This window comes from Colletotrichum truncatum, assembly GCF_014235925.2.
Source record: "Colletotrichum truncatum strain CMES1059 chromosome Unknown Contig_0008, whole genome shotgun sequence".
Taxonomy (NCBI): domain Eukaryota; kingdom Fungi; phylum Ascomycota; class Sordariomycetes; order Glomerellales; family Glomerellaceae; genus Colletotrichum; species Colletotrichum truncatum.
Genome location: NW_027222405.1, coordinates 1,530,010 through 1,556,264, shown reverse-complemented (window position 1 = coordinate 1,556,264; position 26,255 = coordinate 1,530,010). Strand labels below are relative to the sequence as shown.

Below are 26,255 nucleotides of genomic sequence, written 5' to 3'. Positions count from 1 at the left end.
GGTGTCCTAAATTTGATTGTTCCGAGCCTTTCCACCATAACACAACTATACTCAATATCCCATGTTCGATTCAGGGGAGATAGGCGAAGACCTTTCCAAAAGTTAGCGGAAAGCGTTCAGAAGTGGTGGTATGAACAACCTAACAGTAGCTAACTCGCGTAAACAATTAGGTGCTGACTGAGCCGGGCGTGACGGATCAGACAATAGATCACAGGAGGCAGAAAAATAAATCCCTCTTCAGTAAAGCTGACTAACATTCAATCGTGAAAAAGGTGTATGGGAGTCCCAAATTGGCACCTTGGGGGGGGGCTAGGATGTGATGCCGAGCACAAGCAAGGGCAGGGAGACAGCGATATATGAAGAGGTAGGCCAAAGAGGCAGAGCAGAGGAGAAAACTAAAAAAACTCTCTTCAGGGGAGCAATAAAGAGAGGAATAAAAAAACTTCCAGCAGGGAATGATGGCGCGGAAGAGGGGAACAAATTCCGGCTGAGATGATGAGGTGTGATGGTGGGGGGTGGTGGGAGGTTGTGCGGCTGCGAAGGGGAAGCCGATTCGGCTGGGAGGGTTGTGGTGGTGGTGGTGGAGGGTTCAGAAGGGCCCTCGAGATGGTGGGGAGGAACCGCGTCTAGGTGTCAGCGTTAACGCCGTCGAGGATGTGAGCCAGCTTCTCTATTGTAACGAAAGCTGGTGACGAATATTCTGGCCTGCGGTTGAGTTTGGGTCTGGGGAAGACAGCGGCCGTTGGGCTTAGCGTTGAAGATGGGGAGATGTATTCAAGATAAGTGCGGATGTGGACGACAAGATACAGTGGCAAAAAAAGGGCAAGACTAGGAAAAAGGGTATCAAGTATCAGCATATGGAAGACAGAGGAAGAAAGAAAAGCTACAGTGGCAGCGGGCAAGTCAGGCAAGGAAGGCAACCTTGGATTGTATATAGGTTGAGCACGGTATCTTGGTCTCTTCCTTTTCCTTTTTCGCCTGGTGCCGGCCTGCTGGGAACTGAACGGCGTGAGTGGACAGACATTGGCCGGGCGGCAGGGGTATGACTAGCAGGAAGAGACCATACGTAACGAGCAGACGCAGATGGATTCCTGTGTCCGAGTATCTGTATCTAGCCTGCATCTACAACTGGGCAAGGCACTCGATTGCTATTCTTCGCGCGTGGCGTTTGAATCCCTGTACGTATCCTCTATGCTGCATCGGTCAAGAAATGGGAATCATGGGCCCAAGTCAGGTGAGCTGCTGGAAAGGCCGAAGGCGGCGCTTTGGGATTGGGCACTGGAGGCAGGGAAGGGCACGCAGGAGGGAGTAGATCAGACAGTAGTATGCGCCAGTCATGTTGTTGACTCATTGTCGAGGACAGAAGCGAGGAGCCTGTAAAGGGGGATAGCGGGCTCATAATGCGAACTCTTGCCGGCTCTGGGTCTTTTGCAGATGCATGAGAGAAGCAAGACACAACGGCGGGAGACGAAGGAGGGGCAGAGACATGGGGCCAAGCGGAGGAAGAGACGCTGAAAGAGGCACAGAAGTCGATGAGAGGCCGGCAGGTACAGGGTGCGGAGAGTAGGTGGAGGGTACGAGACGACGAGACCCAACGCCTGGCGTTAACCGGCATGAGGCGTACAACTGCTCGCGCTGCGCCGCCATGCGGAAAGACACTGGCCCTGGACTCTGCATACATGGCTCGTCCTATGGGAGCATCAAGATGCCCTGAGAAGGCAACTCAACGACGCCATTGGGCCGCAACCCCTTGCCTGGCCCTTATCCACATTCGGGGTCGTCTGCATCTTCTGGGATGCTGGGATTCCGGGGCATGAAAGACCAGGGCAAAAACAGACTTTGTCGGCAGGTCGGATTTGGCCTTTTTTTTTTTTTTTTTCGTCGAGAGAACCGAGAAACGAGACAACAGACGAACGAAGAAAGTGGCATGCCATCGTAGACGTGGCTGTGTCCATCATCAGCCAGTTCACGCTACCTCACCGACGGCGAGAGCGTTACAGGGTAGTTTCTTCTGCGTTGGCATGTCGGCGCGGGACTGACTGACTTTGCCGTGACTCTCGGACGGATACTGAAGACTGGATGGCGGGGGCGAAAAAAATACATCAAGGCCAGCGGCGGCTAGGAAGGTCCTTGGAGCTCAGAGGGGGGATGGCCCGCTCCGCTAAGGGTCAAGTGAGAAAGATGAGAGCGAAAACGGCGAAAAGGGCCAGTAGTCCTCGTGCGTACGTAGTACAGTACTGCAGTGAGAAGGCAAAAGTAATAGTTCCAAAATGTTAAGGATGGAGAGTACAGGGATAGTCCTGGATGCCAAAGTCGAATAAGGTGAACATGTTGGTCGGTTGTTTGTTTATTAGTGGGAAACGGCAGCCGGGACGGAAGAGACCTCAGCGGGAAACAGCCGCAAATAGGTAAAGCGGCCAGAAGGGGAAAGAAGGCACCGTCAACACAGGCGAGAAAGGCGAAAACCTAAAGAAAGGTATTCGGTACTGCACGGCATAGTATACTGCTATCTAATACACAGTACCGCATAGTACGGATAGTGTTACATAGTACTAGTAAACGATGCGACAGCGGCCAAAGGAGAAGGAAGCAACCACCAACCCAGCGGGTGGACCAAAAGGGAGAGTGGATACCATCCTCCTCCCTCCCCAAAAAAGGTTCTACACCCACCACCACACAAGCGCACCAGCCCCTAAATGGTCTTAGCGCGGCGGCACAAGGTACAAGGTACTTAGTGGGCTTTAACGGCTTAATTGGAACGTGCACACTTGCTCACTGTGGAGTCAACGGTCTGTCTTTCGACTCTCTTCTACCCACGTTTTTGATTCTGTCAACCCACTCAACTCCAACCCTGGGCTTCCTTGAAGCCTTGACAGCCTCTCGAGACCTTGTCGTCAATGGTTGCATGGACTTGAATCCACTCTGCTCAAACTGCCGGATGGGAGCCCTCACATACACGAGTCGATACTGCGTCCCTGAGAGTTTGGACTTTCTCCCTTCCCCTGCATCTGTGTCCTCTGCAGTAAATTGCCAACCGTCAAATCCAAACGCAAACTGCAACTGCAATTATCGAATCGCCTGCAGCCGAAAGAAAAGTAAAATGGAGACAGTTGATTCACCAGCCCCGACAACCGTCGTCAAACATGCCATTTATCAATGATCCACTGCATGTCTCATTTTGCACTGTCCGAAAGGCTAGGTTTCTGCATGTCTTACTCCGCTGCCACCCCTCCCTGGAGATCGCCCACGCTACCGAGTCACTTTCACGTCTACCCCACCCTCTTCCGCTGCCCGGCGCTTGTTGTCGACATCCATCCTCGGCTGTCTATCTCAGAAGGGCCCCAAGCCCAGAAATGGCATGGGTTGCTACGGTGGCTTCAGAGGAAAACAAGTTAGTCTACACTGGTGAGACGGTATTGAAATCTGACATGTTCTACAAAAGATGCCAAGGAGAGTGTGCCGAAGCGGAATTCCTAGGCCTGGCTTGTTCATTCACATTAGACATTAGGCCTACTCCTCTAAACACGCAGAAAGGAAACATCGCCCGGTGTTCTCGTGCCTCGGAATTACTTTATTGAGAGACTCCCAGTAAGATCAATAGATGACACTGTCATGGGGATACAAAGCCATCTGCAAGTTGTTGATTCGAGCAAAGATATAATTGCACCACAATCCAACGATGAAGCGCCACCAACAAGAACAACGCGCTTCAAGTCGTCTACGCCGTATTACAACTTTGGCGATGATGGTCTAGACAAGTCTAGTTGAACGAGTAACACAGCCTTCCAAGTCCCAGAAACCTCATCCATACCTTTAAACTATAAGCAGAACACACTATGGATTCGAGCCCCTCCCGAGACCAACCATCGACTCAATTCTCCGGCTCGGCAGGCAACCGCACGTTCACAATGGCTACTCGTTTTCCCTTGCTTACCACCACACCATAGTCTCCTGGTGAGGATCGGTTGCACTAGCAACCAATTCGCGGGCCCTCCGCTTCGTAAAGCCTGGGAACTTGTGTCGGCCGACCAAATTGAAGAAAGAAGCTATTAGAAGATTTCCATTCGCACTCGGGGCAACGCCACGATCAGTCTCGGAAGCCCTTGTCTGGCCGGAAAAAGGAGTCTGGAGATTATCTCATCGGCCATTAACCCCACCTAACATAACGCACCAAGTTCATACCAAAAGAGGGAAGCCTGCCATTTGCTTGTTGGAGATTAACACAATCCATGAGTCGTTATTGGCCCTGGCCTAAAATGGTTTTCTCGACATCAAGGGGGCTCCAACCCTTTTTTCGATAATGATTGGATACCGCTCTCTTAATTTTGTCCAATCAATAGGCTTATCCGAGACATTTTCCACCACCCGGCCTGCGCCTTAGACAACCATTTCCCCTCATGCATGTCTCTCCTTACCCGCATCTCTTTGGAAACCATTCTTTACCAATCGACCGCGTGGGCTTGACGACGAGATTCCTCAATCAGGACTATAGAGATGAAAAGGAGGCGACACTGGCGTCATGGACCTTAGTCAGAGATGACCATCTCATCTCATGGCTAACCCTTCTAGGTTCCCCGCAATAAAAGTCGACTGAGTGAAGTGACAGCTCTCATCGCACATGGCCCAGCAGGGAACAGCCTTGACAACCCGCTGAGCACGGTGTCTGAAAAGAAACGAAAATATGATATCCGAAGTGGCAACCGCCGGCTTGATTCTGTCCTTTTTTTCCCCCTTTCCCTCTGCCAACCAACGCGGACATGTCGACCTGAATTACCACGAATTCAAAAGAACGCAGGATGTGACAAGAATAGCAGCAGGCCCTCACTGTGGCCTAGATCGACCCATCAATTGATCCTGGATCAGCCGCCATGGCAGGATCAATCCTAGCCGGTAGTGGAGTCACGGGACCAACTGGCAGGAACAGGCAGTGTGTTCGCTAAACTCACACTCAGTGCCATCAGGATGTACGACAAAATGACGATGTAGCAAGCAGAAATGGCCAGCTGAAACCTGCAGCTTGACTGTGGCGAATGCTATGCGCTGGCCGCGTCTAAAACAGGCAAAACCACGCCTGGCAGCCAGCCCAGGCCATTGCAAACATACAAAGCCACGGGCCGCCGAAGCGAAGACGACATGCGAAAGTAACTGGCAGCGGCGTTGTGGTGACGCTTGAAGTGACGATGATGAGGCAACCTGAAGCCATAGAGTCACAAACATATGCACTCCGCCACACGCCTCATCCGCAACCCATGTAATCTGGGTCGTGAGGCTGGTGACGTGGCATTCAAGCCCGACGGAGCGGGTCTCGGGTGGCTCAATACATAGTATTACCAATGGAACCAGGCAAACCAGATTTGGCGGCCCCAAAAATCGAATAAAAATATTGCTGTGGCTTTACCTGGCTTTACGAATTGCAGATCTCTGGGTTTTCCTCGGTCCTAATCCTTGTCCTCTATCCATGTACTCAGTACTTGCGGCGGTGAAGCTATGATCGTCTCGCTAACTCCGATAACCATTCAAACCTGGGATTCCAACAGACGAAGGCACGGAAGGATATGCGACAAGGTTGAATCACGGGAATGGCTTACAGAAGCGAGGCGCAATCAATGATGAAAATCAAACAGCCTTCATTTTGTCCTCTCCAAAGACAACGAGGTTTAACGGTTGAAAACCCTTCACCAGACCCCTGTCCGTTCTCCAATCGTAACCGCCAAAGATCCCGCGACCAGGGTGTGTGTTCAGGTGGACAGGGGTTTCGGCACTTCCATTGGCCTGAACCTCTGAGACAGCCAGGATTTGGATTCTTGCGGTCTTCAACTTGGTGAGTAACGTGACGGCGACGAGGTGCGAGCAGACGCATCTTTCACACTCCTTCACACCCTTCACGGCGGCTGGAAGTAGGGATTTTCTTCCCTTCTTGTTCTGCCGTCCTATGCGTTTCGCACAGACTAGAGCCTCCCCCAAATAAAGTCCGCCCTTCCCGCGGCCAAGCATACATTTTTTGTAGACGCAGTGTTAGCGCGTTAGCTGGACAGACGGAAAGCTCGAAAGAGCTGGCCGTTGCCCGTATTGGCATTAGGATCCTAAGCGGGGGCTGGACTGTGCTAAGACGGGAGACTAACTCTCAGCTGCTGCTGACTGATGTGTTGGCAACATGGCTACCACTGCTACTTACTAAACCCCGACCCTTAGTTAAAGGCATCCGCAGCTGGAGCCGTTGGTGTTCTGGATCTCACCTTACCCTTTTGCGCACAGACTTGCGTGCATTCATCCAAGGCCAACGGAGCTTGAACCGGGAGCTAATATCGACAGCTGGGGAACAGTTTGCCTCAGAGACCTGAGCTGAGATTTCGACCACGGTTTCCATTGGAGCGACCATTCGTGCTGGACGAAACAGATGCCGTCGCGGGCTCTTCGTTGGTTGTTACTAATCCTGCTGGACAAAACTGCTGTGTGCGAGCTACTATAGGGCCTCTTCGCCATGCAGCTCTGTGGCGTGGCTTGCGTTGTTGGAGCTGATATGTCCTTTCTTTGGATTTCGAGCACACCTGTGCCCCTGGATCCTCTGGATTTCCGGAATCGGTTCGCTCAAGAGCGACTTGCATTGCCTTGGCCATGGGTTTACTGGCCACCGGTGGGGAGTAGCGTCCGATAGGAATATGGCATGAGTTAGTTTTTGGCCTGGTCTCGATGTCAAGTGGGGGCCCGTATACGGCCGGCGTCAATGGGCTGCCCGCTCAGTCGGGTCAGCATTACGACGACAAGCAGGCTTTTTGAGGCTGGCGGAATGGTATTCCTGTCAAGCCGGGCGAACAACAAAGTGCGAAAAGGGGCTTGGAGTGACTGGTACTGACAAACATGGCTACTGGCTGAGGCATGTATTCAAAAAAAAACTTAGCTGAGTTAGGTTGGGAGTGACAGCAATGGCTCGACAAAGGGCGATACACGAAATGGAGGAAACCTCTTCTCTGGACCAAGTAGCATGAGCTCATCTCAGTGCTCCCGCGGCCTAGTCTAGTAAATTGGCTATCGGCATGCATCGTCGTTTTGTAGCCTTGCCCCGTACTAGGGAGCCTCTTGACCCAATAAACTCCATCATTTGAATGTCATTTGGTCATGGGCTGCGAAATATTTTGTGCCCGTATTCCCTGTGAGCTTCCCACTCGCCTTGGAGCGGCGGGCTGTCGTTCAGCTACCTAGGTAGATCAAGGAAGCGAGACGGACTCGTCACCACTAGAATGAAACCCAGCAGTAAACACCAACCCGCCTGGCTTATTGGTCGAGCCCTCTCAAGTCGAAGCCCACTGGCAGCTATAACGCTGCAAACAGCGACTTGGTTGGCTATCTCGCTTTTGCGGGATAATCTCTGTGAGATCATAAAGCGTCAATGAAATAGAGGGATAACGCCCGTCGTGGTCATACTTGATGGGGGTTTATACGCAAAGTAGATATGACCCATCCGCTCTGTCTACTTGCGTTTGAGCAAGCAGAGCTCGAGCTCGCGTTGGCATTTGCCCTTGGCTTTCGGTGCTATACTGAAAGTTATCAGTCTGGGTATAGGCTACATTTTCGGAATTGTTGGCGCAGGGGGGATTTGGGTGACAACAAGAACCAACCCGCTACCCAAGACCCATTCGCAGCGTCTTCTCTTCTTAGAAGACGGAACCTCGATTCGCTCTTGTCCTTGTCATGATCATGTCAATCTTCTGGTTTGTTCCGTTGCGGATGGTCATGAAGCCCTAGTGAATCGTAAACGTCGGTTGGGGGAGGGGAAGAACAGGTCTTTTCTGCTTTAGTTGGTAGTGCTACAAGTTCACTCGCGCCACTTGATGTTTCGGGCACGCGACTGGCACTTGTAGCAGTCATGGTTCGATGGTCTGGTCCTGGTGTTCGGTGTATCTCTGCCCTGTCTTTGCCATCTCCTGGGAGCATAAACCGATACAACGAGGCTGCATGGTGTATAGGCTTCTACAGATACATTGCATTTCCTAAATTTTTTGAGACTACGAAGACAGCAGATAGTGTGATTAAGCTTGTATGGGCTAGAGCGACTGGAAAGTATGGTCAGCTATACCGTAGGTATGAAACACACCAGGGCATGATGATTGTAGTCTACATCGACTCCTTTTCTGTGCCATCACATTATACGCCGAAGAGTGTCATTTTCCTAGGGTGAAAGAGCAAGATAAAAAAAAAAAAAAGCGATACAAGATTGACATAAATCATGCTGTTGTTTGGCTGGTATTGGTAGCTCCACATGTACTCATCAACCCACGTTATAACTAGAATACCAAACCATAAGTTGGTAATGCCGGCCTAATAATGATGGATATAGATATAAGAGCATCCTGTAACGTTATATATATGCAGTGGATATAGCCTGGATTTTGTAACTATGCGCATCTCAAGATGGTTCTCGCGTGGCTCGCCACCCTGAGTACTGTACTCGACAGCGACGACGCACCGATATCCAGTCTGCAATCTGATGCTCCTTAGCCACCACCTGTAGTTCCAAAGATTGCGCCCTCAAGTAATAGACCATGATCCATTGTGTATGTATTCCAAGGGTTTGTGGGTGGCTCCCTGTGGCTGTTCCTCAAGTAGCCCGCCAACCCTTCCTTCTCTAACCAGGTCACTTGGAACGAAGAGGAAATCACACAGTCGCATATTGTCTGGCTACATTGGGTGCAGAGTGTCCGAGCTACTCACTGCCAAGAAGGCGACGTTGGACATCATTTGACTTTGAGGCACGAGTGGACTTTGGAAGAACAAGAGCATACTTGATCAAGTTTTTGGGACATTTCTGTGGTCACCGTGGGCAAACAAATCAAAGGGTTCTTGGATCGATGAGCCCTCCTTCATGACCTGCATCAAGGCGTACCTGGCAGTCATCCAATCTCCCGAATCTGAAAAGCTTAATGAGGGAAATGGAGGCACACACAACCCATTCTATCTCCAACTTGAGAAATCCATGGCGACAACATCTTAGCCATATGTCAGATGTGGGGTTAGAGTGAACCTGATCTTGATTTCTTATCTTCTGCGTTGCGGAGGCAAACATATCGCATGCTCAAGGTTTCCACATCCAAGACTGTCATAACGCGGTAGCAGGCCGAGATACAAAAAAAAAAAAAAAGCAAAAAAACTTTTGGCTCTACTCCATTACGGTCAAAATATCTTGCTGAGAATACGCGCGTTGTCGATTTCACTCTCTTGTCCAGTCCACATCTAGGACCAAGACCTGTCTGTCTGTTTTTGATTTCTGTGTTTCCGTCTCTCTCCTCATTGTCGTAGCCCGAAACGCCGTCTAGCTCCCCCGGGCAAAGTATACAGACTTAATCGATATTGCGTCATCTGCACTTTGGATGATCAAGCAGCAAATCGCTTCGCTCTGGCCTCCAGCTTCGCCTTCTCGGCGGGATCGATCGGTCCACTGCGCTTCTCACTGTTGCCGCCACCACCACCACCTTGACGGCCACCACCCTGACGTCCGTGTCTGTTGTTGCCTCTACCACGGCGTCCACGGCCGTCGGTGCTCTGGCGCTTGGTATCTCGGCCAGGCTGTTCGTCGTTTCGCTCAGGGCGACCGCGCTTGGGGCGTCTTTCAGGAAGCGCCGAGTCCAGTGCCGAGGTGTTGGCGGCGGCATCGGCGCCGAAACGCTTCGCGCGATCAGACTTCTTCTTTTCCTCCTCGCCCTCAACAATACCGAATCGCTTGGCGCGTTCAGCGCGCTTGCGAGCTTCTTCTGAAGCGTCAGTCGCGTCAAGGTTAAGGGCGAAGTTCTCCTTCGGCGCCTCCTCCTCAGGCTTCTCCTCCTCAGTGGCTGTCTCGGCGGCGGGCGCAGCTTCGGGAGCAGCGTCGGCGGTTGCTGGCGCAGCAGGCTCGGCAGCGTCAGTAGCAGCAGAAGCCGGCGCAGGATCTGCAACTGCTGGGACGGGCTCCGCGACGGGCTTAGGTGCGTCGGGTGCCTTGGCAGGCGCGGGCTCGTCGTCGCTATAGTCGATCTCGTCTTCCTCTGCGGCTGCGACAGTTAGCCTTGTTTGTGTGCGTGACGAATCCATCGACGTACCAGGAGCAGATTGCTTATCGTTCTCCTTCAAGCGATTAACAAGGTCGAGCTTATTACCCGTGGCGGGAAGGCCTCTCTCCTGGAGTAGCTTCTTGAGCTCAGGAACCTTCAATGAGCTGTAGTCGGTGGCCATGTTTGCGACTGGGGAGTTTGGGAATCAAGGGAATGTAGGATGGTTCGGATTGGCGTTAATAAGAAGATGCGCAAACGTTGGTAAGGATGCGCAAACGGTGATGAAAAGAAATTGATGACGGGGGGAGAGGGTGGAACTGTGGAGGGAAAGCTGTCGTTGATGATCGTCGGGGGTTATGACGATTTTTGAGGCGCGTCGTTACTGCTTTGGTTCGCAGGACGACAGCTCAGGGAGGTGGTGCCTTCCCTTCCTTTCTCTCTGCAATTGAAGCTGGTACGTACCTTGCAGCGAAAGCAAGGATGCAAGTCAGGCGCACGGGCCATCGTCCCTTGCATGAGCCAAATTGCTTGCCGCACTAGCTCATCGTATGGGCAGGTAACGATGGAGAAATGAAGATACCTTTGTTGTAAACAACCCGTTGAAGCGACGGTATTCAACGTTGCTTATCGGCGGTTTTGCGTCTCTAGATACGGCGGTCTCTTTCTTACGGCTTGGCTGTTTTGGCGTCAAACGGCAGTCCTCATCGTGGACTCCTCCTCCGTGATGCCAATGAGCCGAACTTGAGGATGTCCAAACCTCACGCAGAAAGTACTCATCATTTAGATATACAATCGATTTAAAGTTTGACTTATATCTGACGAAATACTTTGAACGATCTTTTTTCTTATACGACGTAGTCTTGTCAGGTCGCGGCTCGAAATCCTCACGACAGAAGCTCGCCCACGTGCACGTCGTGACTGACTCAGGTGCCTTTATGCCAACTGATTGACGGCGGGGAGCGGAGTCTCAACTGATCTTCAACTTTAAGCGACTCGTTCAGCTGTCCATGCTTCTGTCATCCCTAAATGAGGCGATATAATGATTTCTAGCTCAATTCGTTCTCATTGTCGAGACTACCAGCAACTGGGACCATGGCTGCGAATCAAACTCAATTCCACATGGACGCGCGGCTGTATGTTGCCGAAGGCGTCAACGAAATATGAGGGAACCGTATAACGTACAATGCGAGTTGCCGTCTATTGTCTTTAAAACTGCGTTTTGAGCGTCCCGGAAGTTGGGTTGTGGCATACCGACATGGACAATGTCATTATGCCTCTGTGCCGTAAACAGGCATATATGAACGCCAACGAGAACGGAATGAATCGAACGCATCGATTCAACTTACTGGCATGGCACGTGCAATGGAAGGCTGGCACTCTCATTTCCTGCCCCCTCAGGTGCACTTTTCCTGCCTTCTCAAAGCCTGAAGCCAATGAAACCATGATAACTTAATCGTGGGTACGTACTGGGAGGCCCACAGGGCGCAAACAGTTCACTCTGGGCTGTGACCGGACCTGTAAGGTGCTGCTACCCCGGATTCTGGCAGCTGCTCCACTAAATTGGACTTTTGCTGACCCGAGTCGATTGATCCTCGTGCCTTTTTTGCTCCTTTTCTATCCCCTGTCGCTTGCTGAGCTGTCGTCGATGAGCTGAGATTAAGCTCTTCTGCCCCATTTGCGAGCTTTTATTTTTTCTATACATCATTTCCGGGGTCCATGATATGGCCTAGGCATTAGCTTGAATCAGGCTCGCCCGAGCCGATTGTTCGTTTTCACATCTACCTGACCAAACTACGTCTCCTGGTCACGCCGCCACCTCCCCCCCCCGTTGCCACAAAAATCATACGCCTGCCTTGCGACAACCCAGTTAGAGGTCGCCCAAGATGACGCGCCGTATAGTAAGTCTCTCTAGAGAAGATGGGCGCGGTCGGCGTTGCTAACGACATCCCACTAGGTGCGCACTTTAATCCAGCTCACCGCGGTGACGCTGGTTACCTTCCTCGTCGTCTTCTTTCTCGACCGTAACTTCCGAGTCCTCCCAAAGTCGATGCACCACTATATGCCTCAGCATCACCATGGTCTTATCGTAACCGACATCACAATAACGAAATGCTCCTCCCTCAACCTATTCTCTTCCTGCAAGCTTGACACCGAAAAGTGGCACCGGATCGAGAAGGATCTGTATCTCGGCAAATCATGGACGACGAGCGCATACGTCCACATTGCGCGCAAGAAGGAGGAGGAGCTTCTTCCCGAAGATAAGGTCGTTATGGATGTCTCTGTCGGCAGGCTCGACCCTACAACCACTAAGAAGGGAGAGGAGGATGAGAGATGGGAGAATCGGCCGTACGGCTTGTGGGTAAAACGGTCGTCCAACCAGAAGAATAGCGATTCCAAAAAGGCTGTTACGGGCGTGGATGTCCTTTTTGGTGACGACGCAGTCGAGGCACGCGACGGCTGGGAGATCACCGGCACACCTCTGCTCCTTCCCTTGAGCGACGAGATTCCAGTCACTCACCTTACTGTCAGGAGAGGCAGCCAGAAAGAACCGACGAAGCCTCGTCCACGAATCGCCGACAATGGCAAGTTCAAGATTGTCCAGCTTGCCGACCTCCACCTAAGCAATGGCGTTGGAAAGTGCCGTGATGCCATGCCCGAAAACGGCGGTGTCTGCGAAGCAGACCCAAGGACTCTGGACTTTGTACAAAAGATTCTCATCGAAGAGAAGCCTCACCTGGTTGTCCTCAGCGGAGACCAAGTGAACGGCGAAACAGCGCCTGATGCGCAGTCGGTGAGTAGCTTGCTTTGATAGACTAGATGTGAACTGACAGTCTAGGCCATTTTCAAAATCGCTCAGATCCTCATTAAGATGAAGATCCCCTACGTCTCCATCTTTGGCAATCATGACGACCAGGGATCGCTCGGACGTGCTGCTCAAATGTCTATTCTCGAATCTTTGCCATACTCGCTAGCACGCGCAGGCCCTGAAGAAATTGAGGGCGTCGGTAACTATTATGTAGAAATCCTTGCTAGGGGCAAGTCGGATCACTCGGCACTTACGCTGTACATGCTTGACTCTCATGCTTACTCACCTGACGAGCGCAAATATCACGGATATGACTGGATCAAGCAAAACCAGATCGACTGGTTCAAGAAAACGGCATCCGGTCTCAAGCAAGCACACAAGCAGTACACCCATCTACACATGGACCTGGCGTTTATCCACATTCCCCTGCCAGAGTATAGAGATTCGGAACTCGCGATCAAGGGCGAATGGAAAGAGGGTGTGACAGCACCCAACTTCAACTCCCACTTCCGCGATGCTTTGGTCGAGCAAGGCGTCGTCATGGTCAGCTGTGGACAGTAAGACTGCCCCATTTCTCTCTTTCTCCCTCTCTCTCCACTGTTTTTCTTTTTTCTTAAATATGTGTTCTAACATAATGTAGTGACCACGCAAATGACTACTGCTCCCTTTCACTAGACGCGAATTCTAACCCCGCGCTCTGGATGTGCTACGCTGGAGGAGTGGGCTTTGGTGGATACGGGGGTTATGGTGGCTACCATCGCCGTGTCCGTGTATTTGAAGTCGACACTAACCAAGCCCGCATTACCACATGGAAGCGCCTTGAATGGGGTGATACTGAAAAGAGAGTTGACGAGCAGATGATTGTCGATGAGGGTAGGGCAGTGAGCCTCAGGCCATGAACCCTGAAGCTTTGGCGAGTTTTGGCGTCTTTCTACACAGTTTGAAATGAAACACGGAAAAGCGGAGTTTGACAGGTACTGGAGTCTGGGTATATTTCTTTGGCGAGTCCCGAAGACACTTGGGGATGGATATTCATAGCATGTATTTTCTCGTGGGGCATCTATAATGGATTGGCATCGACGCAGAAGGTGACGATGAGAAGTAGGCGTTGTCCAGACATGTATACGGTTTTCTTTTCTTTCAAAGTGAAGCATGTAAAGGTCCTTTTACATCCTAGTATGGCTGCAATTTTTTGTCTCCTGGTTCGACGGCAACACTGAGCATATTCACTGGGATATGTCTTTGGGCAAGTGTTAAAGTACAGGGTGTGCTTTCGATTTCCTGACTCGCCGAGGTTGCTTGCTTTAAAATCACACGGGCGAGGTCTTATTAGGATGCATACGCCATGCCTAACCAGAAAACCATTCCAAGAGTCGAGCGAAACAATTCCTTTCGGGATGACTTCTGGCAAAATTGACTACATTTTTTACGCCAGTTACCTATCACCTAAATGATCTTGACTTAACAGTCAGCACGACAGTTTCGCCACTCCGAAGAATACATACGGAGACTTTTTGGTCTAGATTCATATCACAGAATGCTTTTGACCCCTCCGTAGTAGTGTGATGAGGGTAAGAGGATTGTAGGTAGCATAGGATAGATATATATATATCAAGACATCAGGGTACGTCTATAAAAATGGAGAAACCTTGACGCCCAACTCCTTGTATATAACCTCTCTGGCTGTGTTCTAGAGCAATAAAAATCGAGGAAAAAGTCGCCCCCTGGAACCCTAATGAGTAGGCTGAAGCATCGTTGCCCATCTTGTGAATCACCTCAATTCGAACGAGTGAGGGCCCGCATCTGGCAGACCAGAAGACAATAGTAACAGCCCAGAACGAAGTGTGGTCTCACAAATTAAGGCATCAAATCTGCAATGAACGTGGGGTTTATCAGACAGAACAAGAAGCAATTACCATTAGAATCACTGTAGACCTTCGCTTGGCAACAGCTAGTTTCGCTAACAAGCTTCGTGCTCACGATATTCCTTCACGACATTAACCACGGATATCAGGTATTTGCTAATGCTTGCCCAAGACCTTAGCATCAGCCACTGTCCAACCGTACCAGTTAGACCTCATCACAACGCTTCTCTGGGAGCGCTCAGAAGAAACGAAAATAAACTCCAGTGGCGCTTTGAAGGGCGGAAAATCTCGTCTAGCAGAGGCGAAGAGGCAGTAGCCAGCCTGCTTCTGCTTGCTTCCTCTAAACAATTTCTCCCATACCCTCCTTAGCTTGTCATCCTATTTGGAGTTGTCTTGTAAGAAATCACTGCGTCTGAAAAACAAGCTTCACACCTGTACGTCTGACGATACTCATCGGCCGCGAGGGCTTGTGTTGGTTCATTCTATGAAATATATCGGTATCTTTCGCTTGCAAACGCTCTCGTATGGTCTTTTTAGAACAGACAGCCAACTGTAGATGGACAGACAAGCGACCTTGGATCATATTCGCACCTTGTGAGTTAAATTTATCCACCTCTCGTCTCCCCTTATTGTCCTTCCTCCACAATCTACTTCTTGTCCGTTATCGTCTCTTTTCCACATCATTTTACCTTTGATTCACTCGACCTACAACGGGGGTGTCACATAAATGGAGTATACTGTAAAGTTGTTCCAATGCTCTTCATCCCCTATCTCATTTTTTTGCTTTTACTAAAACCTTCTTATATCTCCCACCATAACTGATACAGCACCAAGCTGGGGCCTGCTAATCTATCTCCGGAACCACTTTCACAAATCATATACATTCAACCCGCCTCGCTTTAGGGGTTTCTTCCCCCTTTTTACCTCATAATCTTGATCTCGGTTGCCAAAAAAGCTTTTTTACATTTCCTGAGATTAAAAAAAACAGACAGTCAAGAATTATCAGAAGTGAAACGTGAAACAGACTGGCAACCATGTCCAAAGAGCAAGACCAACATCGCGAAAACAGCGGTAGTTGTATGAATTCAATTTCTGAATGGGAGGAACTGGAGTATTTGCCGAATAATTGCGTACCACAGAATTACAAACACCGGGGCATTCAGCAACATGCTACTGAAACATCCGATTCGCCAGCCAAGATGCTGGATGCCTCCATTTTAAGAGACTCAAATCTCCTTCAACACGAAGGCCAGCGGAATCATATATCGAACCGATCTTTGGAGATGCAAAAGCCGAAAATCAACACGGATCCCAGTCAGCAACATTTGAACTTGCAAACCCGCCACCCAAGTTTCGCCCAGGGTCAAACATCGAAGTTTCTATGCCCAGCTACAACGGACAAAGCTACTAACCGACTTACATATTCAATCGATTTCTCAAAACAGCATTCTCCAGCACCCGAAGCACCAAACGAAATTGCCAACCCCAAACCCGAAGCACCATCGGGGAACGTACATGTCAGGAACAATAAGAATACAACCAGTGCGTCTAAAAGCAGTCGCCTCCGGCGCAGGCCACAGTATATTTCAATGGAAGATTTGAATAAATTCCTCAACTATATGGAAAACAGACATGCTTTCAAGAAGAAGAAAATGGTCAAGCGTCATCCGTCAGCGTCAACTGGCCAGTTACCACAGCCTTATCACGGATCATCGTCTTTGGCTGAGATGAATTTTGGATTGGCCAATCCAGACAATTCCAAGCAGCTCACAAGTGGACGCAAGGGAGGCTGGAAGAACAATGCTGGGTATAGTGGTTTCCTGGCAAACCATTCAGCCAATGCTCACACTTGCGGGTTCTCGGAGAGACCTATGGCCAATCAGCAACTGTCAACAAGCGCATCAAGTTATGACTCTTATGGTATGGCACTCAACTCTAAGCCCATACACTTTCGCGAACATATGCTATCAGCAGGTCAAATGGAAGACTTTGGTTATCACAGCACGTATTTGAATCCTGACTCTTTGCTTCGGTCCGTCAGTGGCCCACGAGGAGATGAACGCTGGAAAACGAACTCACGTCTGGACGGGCAGAGCCAATGCTCTTCTGCCGCGGATGAGTTAGGAAATCTCCAGGGTTCTTCGGCGGGGTCTCGGTTGGGCAAAGGGCCTGGAGGAGCTATCTCTGCAGTGGCATCGCCTCAGAGCAAGATGTAATGAGACACTTACGCTAGACGACTATCCACCAGCGGGAGAATGCGATGCTTTGGAATGAGGGGTTGGAATGTTGGTCTATGACGGCGACAAAGAGGTAGTCATAGTGGTTGTTAGCATGTCAAATGCACACATTTAAATACTCTTCCAGGCAAGAGGGAAACGCATTGGCAAGTTGAGCATGATGCTGTTTAGTTCTATTGTGGTTCTAGAAAAATATGCTCATTCTGAAATCCACCAAAGAGTCAGGACGGGAAAAAAAAGGAAACAACAGAAAAAGAGACTGCGTCAGAAAGCTCGGTACATCATGTCTACCAGCAAAATTCATGTCCATAAGGACGGGAATCTGGCAAGGTTTTCAGATAGGTTTTTCGATTGAACAACAAACAGAACAGGTGCTGAGTGGGTCATCGCTGAAGCCCTTGGCTTTGCACTCTGTAGCTCATCAATCTTCTATGTTTACCAAAATCATGAAGGTCAAGCCAGGAGGTAGTACGCTCCATCAACAGCCAAGTGACTAGAACAGGCAGTTTTTGCTTACCATATCCAATCGATTTCGGGGCTTGGCTAGCTGACGGAGCCGGTGGGATAATATCGCGGTGCAACCGGCCAAAGCGGGCATAGCCGCCGGCCTAACTCAATTCCTGCTTACCGATATCAATGTCTCAAATCAACTTCCTAGTAAATAACTAAAAGTGTTGTGCAAGTAGCAGCGCACGGTGTACCCGTCCTCGGCATGGCAATAGTTCCGAACCGCCCGCAGGAGAGGTGACGCCATTCGTGCAATAGAATGCTGGTGTGATTTCTAAGCAGACCAAGCCCCCCCGCCCTTCTGAAGGTATAGAGGGGGGTCACTGTGACGGCAGCATTTCCAAACACGCCTTCCACGGCCATGGCGGGGTTTTCACCCCATATTTTAACGTAACAGTGAGGGGTCTGAGGGGTCAATGGGCGTGATGTTGAGCTCACCAGCCTGAGGTGGACTAGTATTTCAGCAGCTCTAGGTCTCAGTATAACTTTCACCTTCAACACCCTGTCCTTACGACATCGTATACTTCACGACAATTCAATTTCATGACCACCCGTTTGGGACAATTGAGTAAACAAATATTCACCATGGCTGCCAAGACCAAGACCGACATCCACCTGTACACCGCGGGCACCCCCAACGGAATTAAAGTTAGCATTCTTTTGGAGGAGCTTGGCCTGGAGTATAAGACTACTGCCATTGACATTACCAAGAACACCCAGAAGGTTGGATGAAAACGAAATCTAAGAGATCAATATCAGGACTAACACAGCCACAGGAGCCCTGGTTTCTCGAGATTAACCCCAATGGCCGTATCCCCGCCTTGACCGACACCTTCGAGGATGGCAAGCAGATCCGCTTGTTTGAGAGCGGCAGTATCATGCAGTACCTCGTCGAGCGCTACGATAAGGACCACAAGGTTTCTTACCCGTATGGATCTCGCGAGTACTGGGAGGTGAACAACTGGGTAAGAATATTCCCACTAGTATAATGACATGACTTAACATAATATAGCTGCACTGGCAAATGGGTGGCCTGGGTCCTATGCAGGGGTAAGTTATTCTCTAACCGACATAAGACGACGGCAAGCTAACAAAAGAAAAAAAAATAGACAAGCCAACCACTTCAAGCGTATGAGGCACTACCTTTTAGAAACCCGTTCAACAAGCTAACAGTTTTAGGCTACGCCCCCGAGAAGATCCAGTACGGCATTGACCGCTACGTCAACGAGACTCGCCGTCTGTACCGCACCATGGACACACAGCTCAAGTCGAACCCTCACGGCTACCTTGTTGGTGACCGTGTGACCATCGCCGACATGGCCTGCTGGGGCTGGGTTGCGGCGGCCAAGTGGGCAGGCGTGAGCCTCGAGGAGTTCCCTGCGCTCAAGGAGTGGCTGTGGAAGTTGGTTGAGCGTCCTGGCTTCGAGGCCGGACGTAACAACCCTTCTCCCCACAAGGCGCTGGAGCAGCACAGCAAGTCGGATGAGGAGTTGGATGAGCAGGCCAAGAGTGCCTCGGCGTGGATTCTCAAGGGCATGAAGGAGGATGCTGCAAAGAAATGAGATGTTGAATGATGAATGACTAATAGTAATACTCTCAAATATCAATACATCAATAAGCTGTGGAACAAAACGCTAAATATATTCAACTCGTCGTAAAAATATTAAGCATGGGTGGATTAAAGTCGACAGATCTATTAAAAAGACGGCTTGATGTGACTCTTAGCTACAAGAGAATCAATTGTGATGAAAACCTCAAGCTCTAATGAGCCGATGAAGGTCGGTTAGCTCAGTTGGTTAGAGCGTGGTACTAATATATCACCTGATATGTTGTGTAATGCCAAGGCCGGGAGTTCAAGCCTCCCACTGATCACATCTTTTTGGGTTTTGCGTAGACTTTCCTGTTCTTTTCTTTTAGTTGGGAAATAAGCTGGCTGGAATCCGTCTACATTCTATGCGTTTGCTCTTGTTTGTTTTTTTCTTCTTGTTCCTTCCTATGTTTGCTAGCCAGTTTTCAACAGTGGAGACCTGCTTAGCAAACATGGAATTTTCCCTTTTCTTGCCACGTGATGGTTAAACTCTCCTGCCACGCATCCACCACTCGTTCCTTTTCCGCTTAACTCACCAGCTGGCACCAGTCGCCACCGATTAAGCTCAGCCTCCGGACATGGTATCCATCTCCGCAGCTCTAAACTCAGTCCCATATAAAAGTTCCCTCTTCCTTCATCGCAATCCCCTTTAGCCATCGCACTACACCACCCCCTGTCGACATCTTCATTGCCATCGCGCAGCAATCAATATGTCGTGGAGAAATCAGGGAATTACAGGTTCCAACAACATCCCACTTGGGAAGCGCCGGTTTGGCGGCGACGACGAGGAGCCCGAGCCTGAGTCCTACAGTAATGGCAATGGCGAGCTCAAGCGCGGCCGCAGCCCAGAGCCTCGTAAGTCTTTTCTTTTTGTGCGCCGCCACTTCGTCGCAGTTGATTCTAACATCGCATCTAGGTACTGACGCTGATGGCCCTCGACGCCGAAAGAAGAGAAACCGCTGGGGCGACGCGTCGGAGAACAAGGCTGCCGGCTTGATGGGTCTAACCACGGCCATCACAGCCAACATGACTGGCGAACAGTTGGAGGCCTATACTCTACACTTGCGCATCACAGAAATCAGTCAGAAGCTTCGCATTGACGACGTCGTCCCTGCAGACGGAGACAGGTATGTTATTTCTTATACCACCGGGTCAACTTGCCAACTAACGCGTCTCTGCAAAGATCCCCATCTCCTCCCCCGCAGTATGACAATCACGGTCGCCGTATCAACACCCGCGAATACCGTTACCGCAAGCGCCTCGAAGACGAACGCCACAAGCTCATCGAAAAGGCCATGAAGACCATTCCTAACTATCACCCGCCACAGGACTACCGCAGGCCCACTAAGACCCAGGAGAAGGTCTACGTGCCTGTTAACGATTATCCAGAGATTAACTTCAGTATGATTGCTAACCCTCTAACCCTCCTAACCAAACTTCTTGTTTCCCTTGTTCCCAGCCTCGACTCTGGCCAAACTTGTCATGCATCCTCCAGGTGTCTTGTCAGACCTGGCCTTGTTTGTAGACCGGGACCGTCATTACTTGCTTCGCCCTTTTGATACAAATACTAACGCTTAGCTCTCCCCATGAAGTTGGCTTACTTATCGGACCTCGTGGCAACACGTTGAAGAAAATGGAAACTGAATCTGGTGCCAAGATTGCTATTCGTGGCAAGGGCTCCGTTAAGGAGGGCAAGGGCCGTTCGGACGCAGCTCACGCCAGCAACCAGGAGGAGGACTTGCATTGTCTCATTATGGCCGACACAGAGGAGAAGGTCAACAAGGCCAAGAAGCTCATCCACAACGTCATTGAAACGGTAAGTTTATCATTTCCTTTCGCCCCTGGCTTCATCCTTTGGCGCACGCTAACCTCTTGCCATCAGGCCGCCTCGATTCCCGAGGGACAGAACGAGCTCAAGCGTAACCAGCTTCGTGAGCTCGCTGCTCTCAACGGTACTCTCCGTGACGACGAGAACCAGGCCTGCCAGAACTGCGGCCAGATTGGTCACCGCAAGTACGATTGCCCCGAGAGACAAAACTACACGGCCAGCATCATCTGCCGTGTCTGCGGTAACGCAGGACACATGGCCAGAGATTGTCCCGATCGCCAGAAGGGTGCCAGCTGGCGTAACGACGGCGCTGGAGCCGGAAGAGGACCTGCCGGCCGCATCGGAAGCGGCGACGCCGTCGACCGCGAGTACGAGGTATGTTGTATTCAAATCCCTTATAGCCACATGCATGCTAACTCGAGCAGCAACTCATGCAAGAACTCGGCGGTGGCTCCAGTGGTGCTGCCCCTGCGCGCATCGAGGCCGGCCCCGGCTCGTACAACAACAGCAACAACGGCCCCAGTGGCGATGCCAAACCCTGGCAACGCGGCCCGACTGGTGGCCCTGCACCCTGGCGCAGCCGCAACAACGACTCGCGCGACGATCGCGACCGCGATCGCGACCGCGACGGTGGCGGCGGCGGCGGCGGCGGTGGTGGTGGCGGCTCTGCTCCTTGGGCCCGTGACCGTGGCCGCCGCGATGATCATGGTGGGAATGGCGGCGACAGCTACTACGGTCAGGGCTACGGTGGACAGTCCTCCGGTAGTGCACCTGGAGCTGCTCCCTGGCACCAGCCTCCCGGGACTCAGAACAACGGTTATGGCGGTTACGGTGGCTACGCCGGATATGCCGCTCCTCCTGGAATGAGCGCTGCCCCTGGCATGGGCGCTCCTCCTCCACCTCCTCCTGGTGCTCCTGGTCTCGGAGCCCCTCCTGGCTTGGCTGGTGGTCTTAACGCTCTCATTCAGCAGTATGCTGGTGGCGCTCCGCCGCCGCCGCCCTCCGACAATGCACCTCCTCCACCCCCCAGCGATCAGCCTCCTCCGCCCCCCCCAGGTGCCTAATTCGAAACTTGACCCATGTGGTGGATAGCAGACGACTAACAGGACCCTGACGGGTATACGCCGACTAACGATGGACTAACAACCAAGGATTCATTATGACTTCCAGGTTGCTGATCTTCTCAACCTTCGTTTCCCGCGAAGTATACAATGGAGAAACTGACGGTGCGAATAAAATTGTACGATAGACTGAAAGTAGGCACTAATCTACAGGGTCGATTGACTTCCATAGCATGGAGAATAGTTTATCCATTACTCTTGAATTCAATTTAGTTTCATGCGGTTTATTTCCCCCTTGTAACAGACCTAGCCCAAGCGCTGTCTCGTAGTCGGACCTGAGTTCGAAAGTCGAGCATTGGCTTAGATGACGATGGTGAAAAGCTTGGTGAGAGCTCTGCCATTTAAGTGACTTGGCCTGCTTCCAGTGCCTTAAAGGCAACAGTTATGTATAGTTGCCCCCGGGACGAAGAAGGCATCATAAAGCCACTGCTAAGCCAGCCAGCCAGCCAGTCGTAGGCTGCATGATAAAAGGTGCAGCTGCATTATAACCCCGCATTAATGACATCCATATTGCAGGCTACAGGCTGTAGTAGGCGCTGTGGTGGACGCCTATGGTGGGAACTGGGACTCGGAAAGGGGCCTAAGAGGGAGCTTGGGCCACCTTCTGCGCAAGGAAATGTATGCTGTGCATCATCCCACGCAAGATACGGATACGGGGCAGCGGCGCTGTTGTGTCCCAGATCTGGTATGACGCCTTTCTTTTCGTGGTCGATTCCTCCCACCCGTCAGCTTCTTATACCAACCATTCGCCGACAACCATTGTTTACGGCGTTGATTGTTTCTGCGACGTTGAGTCTCTGTTAATCGTCGCTTTTATCCTTCTCCATCCTTTCCGAAACTACCGATCCTCATCGCCAGCGACGCCTACGACAGCTATGGCTGTCAACCCCTTCGGGTTTACGACGGGACCGGTCACCTTCTGGTTGATTGTGGTCTACGCTGCATTCCTCATTCCTCTTGTTTGGATTCACGAGAGCGTCCCGTCTGTTAAGAAATCGCCTCAGGGACTGAATGTGACTGAGGCCTGGCACGACTTGACGACCATCACGAAGCAATACCATCCGTACAATAGCCGCGCTAATGAGGATGTTGGCAACTATCTTGTGAAGAGAATCGAGGAGATCCTAAATCGGAATGGAATCGACTGGACTAGGGAGAAGGATGCTGGTGGTATTGTTCGGGCGAAGTCGAACGATCGTGCGTAAGTGCTTCCATGTGATGATCCTGGCGGGGAGAGAGGGGCAGAAGACCGAGGACGTTCGGAATTGGCTCGGACTTGCTACAGATGGCGTTAGTTTCTGCTGGCCCTCTCAACGCGTTTCAATCGAGCTCATTCTCGTTGCTTTCTCGGGCCCGTAGTTAAAAGACCTTTCCGGCTAACATGAGAGATGCAGAGAGACACCTGCTAGAGCGGACGCCATCGAGAGAGCGTCAAATGGTCCCTTGGTCACAGTCTTTGATGATACGATTTCGAACGTCACGTACGTGAACACAGGCGGCAATTTGGGTACAAACCTAGGCCCTATTGGACCTGGTCAGGGCACCTATTTTGAGGGCACCAACAAGATCGTTTACATTCGAGGCACCGAGGATGAGGACGGCGAGTGGTGGAAAGGTGAGGGTCGTGCCGTTGGCAAGGGTGGTGTCCTCGTCAACGCCCACTATGACAGTGTCTCTACTGGCTACGGTGCGACCGATGATGGCATGGGATGTGTGAGTGTGCTCCAAATTCTCAACTACTACACAACCGAGGGCCACCAGCCGAAGCGCGGAATCGTATTACTTCTCAACAACGGCGAGGAGGACGGTCTGTACGGTGCGAGAGCATACGTCTACAGTCCTCTATATTACTTTACCACCACGTTTGTTAACCTCGAGGGCGCTGGTGCCGGTGGGCGAGCGATTCTCTTCCGGACAACCGATTTGGAGACCGCCAAGGCTTACTCCCATGCCCCTCACCCCTTTGGCTCCGTTGTTGCTGCCGACGGATTTAAGATGGGCTTCATCAGGAGTGCCACTGATTATTCAGTATGGACGGAAAATTTTGGCCAGCGCGGCCTTGACATCGCGTTCTATCGCCCGCGAGCGCGGTACCACACTAACCAGGACGACACCCGCCACGCATCTCAGAAGAGTTTGTGGCACATGTTGTCCAACTCTTTTGCAGCCGTTGATGCTCTCCAGAAAGACACAAGCAGCTTCGTTAGCAAGCGTCATGGCGGAGACAGGCGAAAGGTGTCAAGCGGTTCCGGAACTGACGGCGTGTGGTTCGACATGTTTGGACAGGGCTTTGCCGTTTTGGAGCTTAGAGGCCTCTTTGCATGGACTTTGACTCTGCTTATTGTGTCACCGCTAATCCTCGCTCTTGTCACCTACATTCTGGCAAGGCAAGATAAATACTACCTCTTCTCTGCAAAGGTCAAGCTAGAAGACGACGACGAATCCATTTCTCTTGGAGGCTGGAAGGGCTTTTTCAGGTTCCCGCTCGCTTTTGTGTTCTCGGCTGCGCTGACGATTGCCTCTGCTTTCTTGATCCGCAGAGTCAACCCTCACATCATCTACAGCAGTGACTACGCAGTGTAAGTAACTCTAACTCTTCTGGCCCGCACAAACAAGTGCTAACAACTGCAGTTGGGCAACGTCACTGTCCCTGTTCTTCGCCAGCTTCTGGGTCATTTCGAGAGGTGCTAGCGCAGTTAGGCCGAGCGCTCTCCAGCGAGGTTACGCCCATATTTGGCTCTTCATCATTAGTTGGGCTATTCTAGTTATCGTTACCGTCTTCGCAGACAGGTTCAGGATCGCCTCAGGTTACCCTTTTGCCTTCTTCCACTCTGCCGTTTTTGTTACGACGCTCATCAGCCTCTTGGACCTTTTTGCGCTACCGACCAAGCAGGACTATGCGCAGGCCACCTTTGATGACCAGCAGGCCAGGGACCAGATTGCTGAAGTTCCTAACTCTGATGCACTAATTTCTCCTGGACCGAACGAGGGCGTCAGCCGTACTACCGAGGAAGAACACCACGAGGAGCCTTCGGAAACTACCGCCCTGTTGAGCGGAGAGAATGGAACTCATGGAACAATCCGTACGACTTTCACATCTGGCTACCGGCGTTCTATTTCTGCCATCATGAGCCATCATGACGAGGATACCAAGAATGAACCCAAGCCGTACGAACAGGAGCAGCAGTGGTCTACAAAGTTGCCATCGTGGACCTGGTTCATCCAGCTTCTCGTACTTGCCCCAATTACCATCATTGTCTTTATCCAACTTGGCCTCTTCATGACGGCCGCGATTCAATCAACCAGCGCCGACGGCAAGGACCCCTTGCTCACTTACGTGTTGATTGCTTTCTTCAGCATTGCAATCCTTCTGCCCGTTACCCCCTTCATCCATCGGGCCACGTTCTACTTGCCTTTGTTCCTGTTCTTCATCATCGCCATCAGTCTCATCTACAACCTGGTCGCTTTCCCATTTTCCCCGAATAACCGTTACAAGGTTTACTTCCAGCAAGTGGTTGATTTGCAGGAGGGCTCGTCATTGGTGAAAATCACCGGCATCGAGGAGTATGTTCGGAGCATGATCGATGAACTTCCTTCAGCTGCAGGCCAAATCCCTCACTGCGAAGAGTCTACCAGGGGGTTACTTTCGACATGTAGCTTCGATGGAGCCACAGTGCCGCCCAAGATCACAGCCGATCTTTTTACCGATTTCTCGAAGAACAAGTATGCAGACCTTGTTACGGTCAACATCAGCCGCTCGGACTCAAACAAGTACAAAGCTACGTTGGATATCGACGCCAAGGAGTCCAAGACGTGTACCCTGGTGTTTGACACCCCGATTACCACCTTCTCTATTCGCGGAAGCCCTGGCATTGAGCCTGTATTGGGAGCGCTGCCTGAATCCGGAGTCGAAGGCATCACATTGTGGCGAAGAGATTGGTCCAAACGTTGGGTGGTTGATATCGAATGGTCGTCGTCCTCATCGTCATCGGAAAAACCCAAGGGGAAGATCTCGTGTGACTGGAGCGATGCCAACGTTCTGGGAACCATACCCGCGTTCGACGAAGCCTTACAGTATGCTCCCGACTGGATTGCTGTCACCAAATATGCCGTTGGCCTTGTTCAAGGTGTCCAGAAATTCTCGGTCTAAGAAATGACCTCCTACGGGTGCTGGTTTGGCGTGGGCTTTGTTTTTCCTTATTGTTTGCAGCACGGATGGCAACATTGTTGTGTCGCTTGGCGTTTGTGCATAGTTGCATTAGGTGTGTGCCTTTAGTTGTC

At 51.1% G+C, this 26,255-nt stretch overlaps 6 protein-coding genes across 6 annotated transcripts; 5 read left to right on the top strand and 1 right to left on the bottom strand.

Annotated features, from left to right (window-relative positions):
• Positions 1-1,679: 1,679 nt before the first annotated feature.
• On the top strand, positions 1,680-1,817 carry CTRU02_211921 (uncharacterized protein; the record flags this gene model as incomplete). Its single annotated transcript, XM_036725574.1, has 1 exon — positions 1,680-1,817. The coding sequence occupies one exon, from the start codon at positions 1,680-1,682 to the stop codon at positions 1,815-1,817; it is 138 nt and encodes a 45-aa protein (XP_036582778.1).
• A 7,552-nt stretch (positions 1,818-9,369) lies between these two features.
• Positions 9,370-10,203, bottom strand: CTRU02_211920 (sap domain-containing protein; the record flags this gene model as incomplete). Its single annotated transcript, XM_036725572.1, has 2 exons — positions 9,370-10,025; positions 10,071-10,203. The coding sequence occupies 2 exons, from the start codon at positions 10,201-10,203 to the stop codon at positions 9,370-9,372; spliced, it is 789 nt and encodes a 262-aa protein (XP_036582777.1).
• Positions 10,204-11,905: 1,702 nt separating this feature from the next.
• CTRU02_211919 (calcineurin-like phosphoesterase) lies at positions 11,906-13,727 on the top strand (the record flags this gene model as incomplete). The annotated part of the gene is made up of 4 exons (XM_036725571.1): positions 11,906-11,920; positions 11,977-12,813; positions 12,859-13,385; positions 13,469-13,727. The coding sequence occupies 4 exons, from the start codon at positions 11,906-11,908 to the stop codon at positions 13,725-13,727; spliced, it is 1,638 nt and encodes a 545-aa protein (XP_036582776.1).
• A 4,253-nt stretch (positions 13,728-17,980) lies between these two features.
• On the top strand, positions 17,981-18,999 carry CTRU02_211918 (glutathione s-transferase; the record flags this gene model as incomplete). The annotated part of the gene is made up of 5 exons (XM_036725570.1): positions 17,981-18,160; positions 18,214-18,402; positions 18,450-18,487; positions 18,547-18,566; positions 18,617-18,999. The coding sequence occupies 5 exons, from the start codon at positions 17,981-17,983 to the stop codon at positions 18,997-18,999; spliced, it is 810 nt and encodes a 269-aa protein (XP_036582775.1).
• A 736-nt stretch (positions 19,000-19,735) lies between these two features.
• On the top strand, positions 19,736-21,917 carry CTRU02_211917 (branchpoint-bridging protein; the record flags this gene model as incomplete). Its single annotated transcript, XM_036725569.2, has 6 exons — positions 19,736-19,880; positions 19,918-20,152; positions 20,209-20,426; positions 20,618-20,841; positions 20,908-21,228; positions 21,279-21,917. The coding sequence occupies 6 exons, from the start codon at positions 19,736-19,738 to the stop codon at positions 21,915-21,917; spliced, it is 1,782 nt and encodes a 593-aa protein (XP_036582774.2).
• A 677-nt stretch (positions 21,918-22,594) lies between these two features.
• CTRU02_211916 (peptidase family m28 family) lies at positions 22,595-26,124 on the top strand (the record flags this gene model as incomplete). Its single annotated transcript, XM_036725567.2, has 3 exons — positions 22,595-23,175; positions 23,369-24,553; positions 24,606-26,124. The coding sequence occupies 3 exons, from the start codon at positions 22,595-22,597 to the stop codon at positions 26,122-26,124; spliced, it is 3,285 nt and encodes a 1,094-aa protein (XP_036582773.2).
• Between the last annotated feature and the right edge of the window lie 131 nt (positions 26,125-26,255).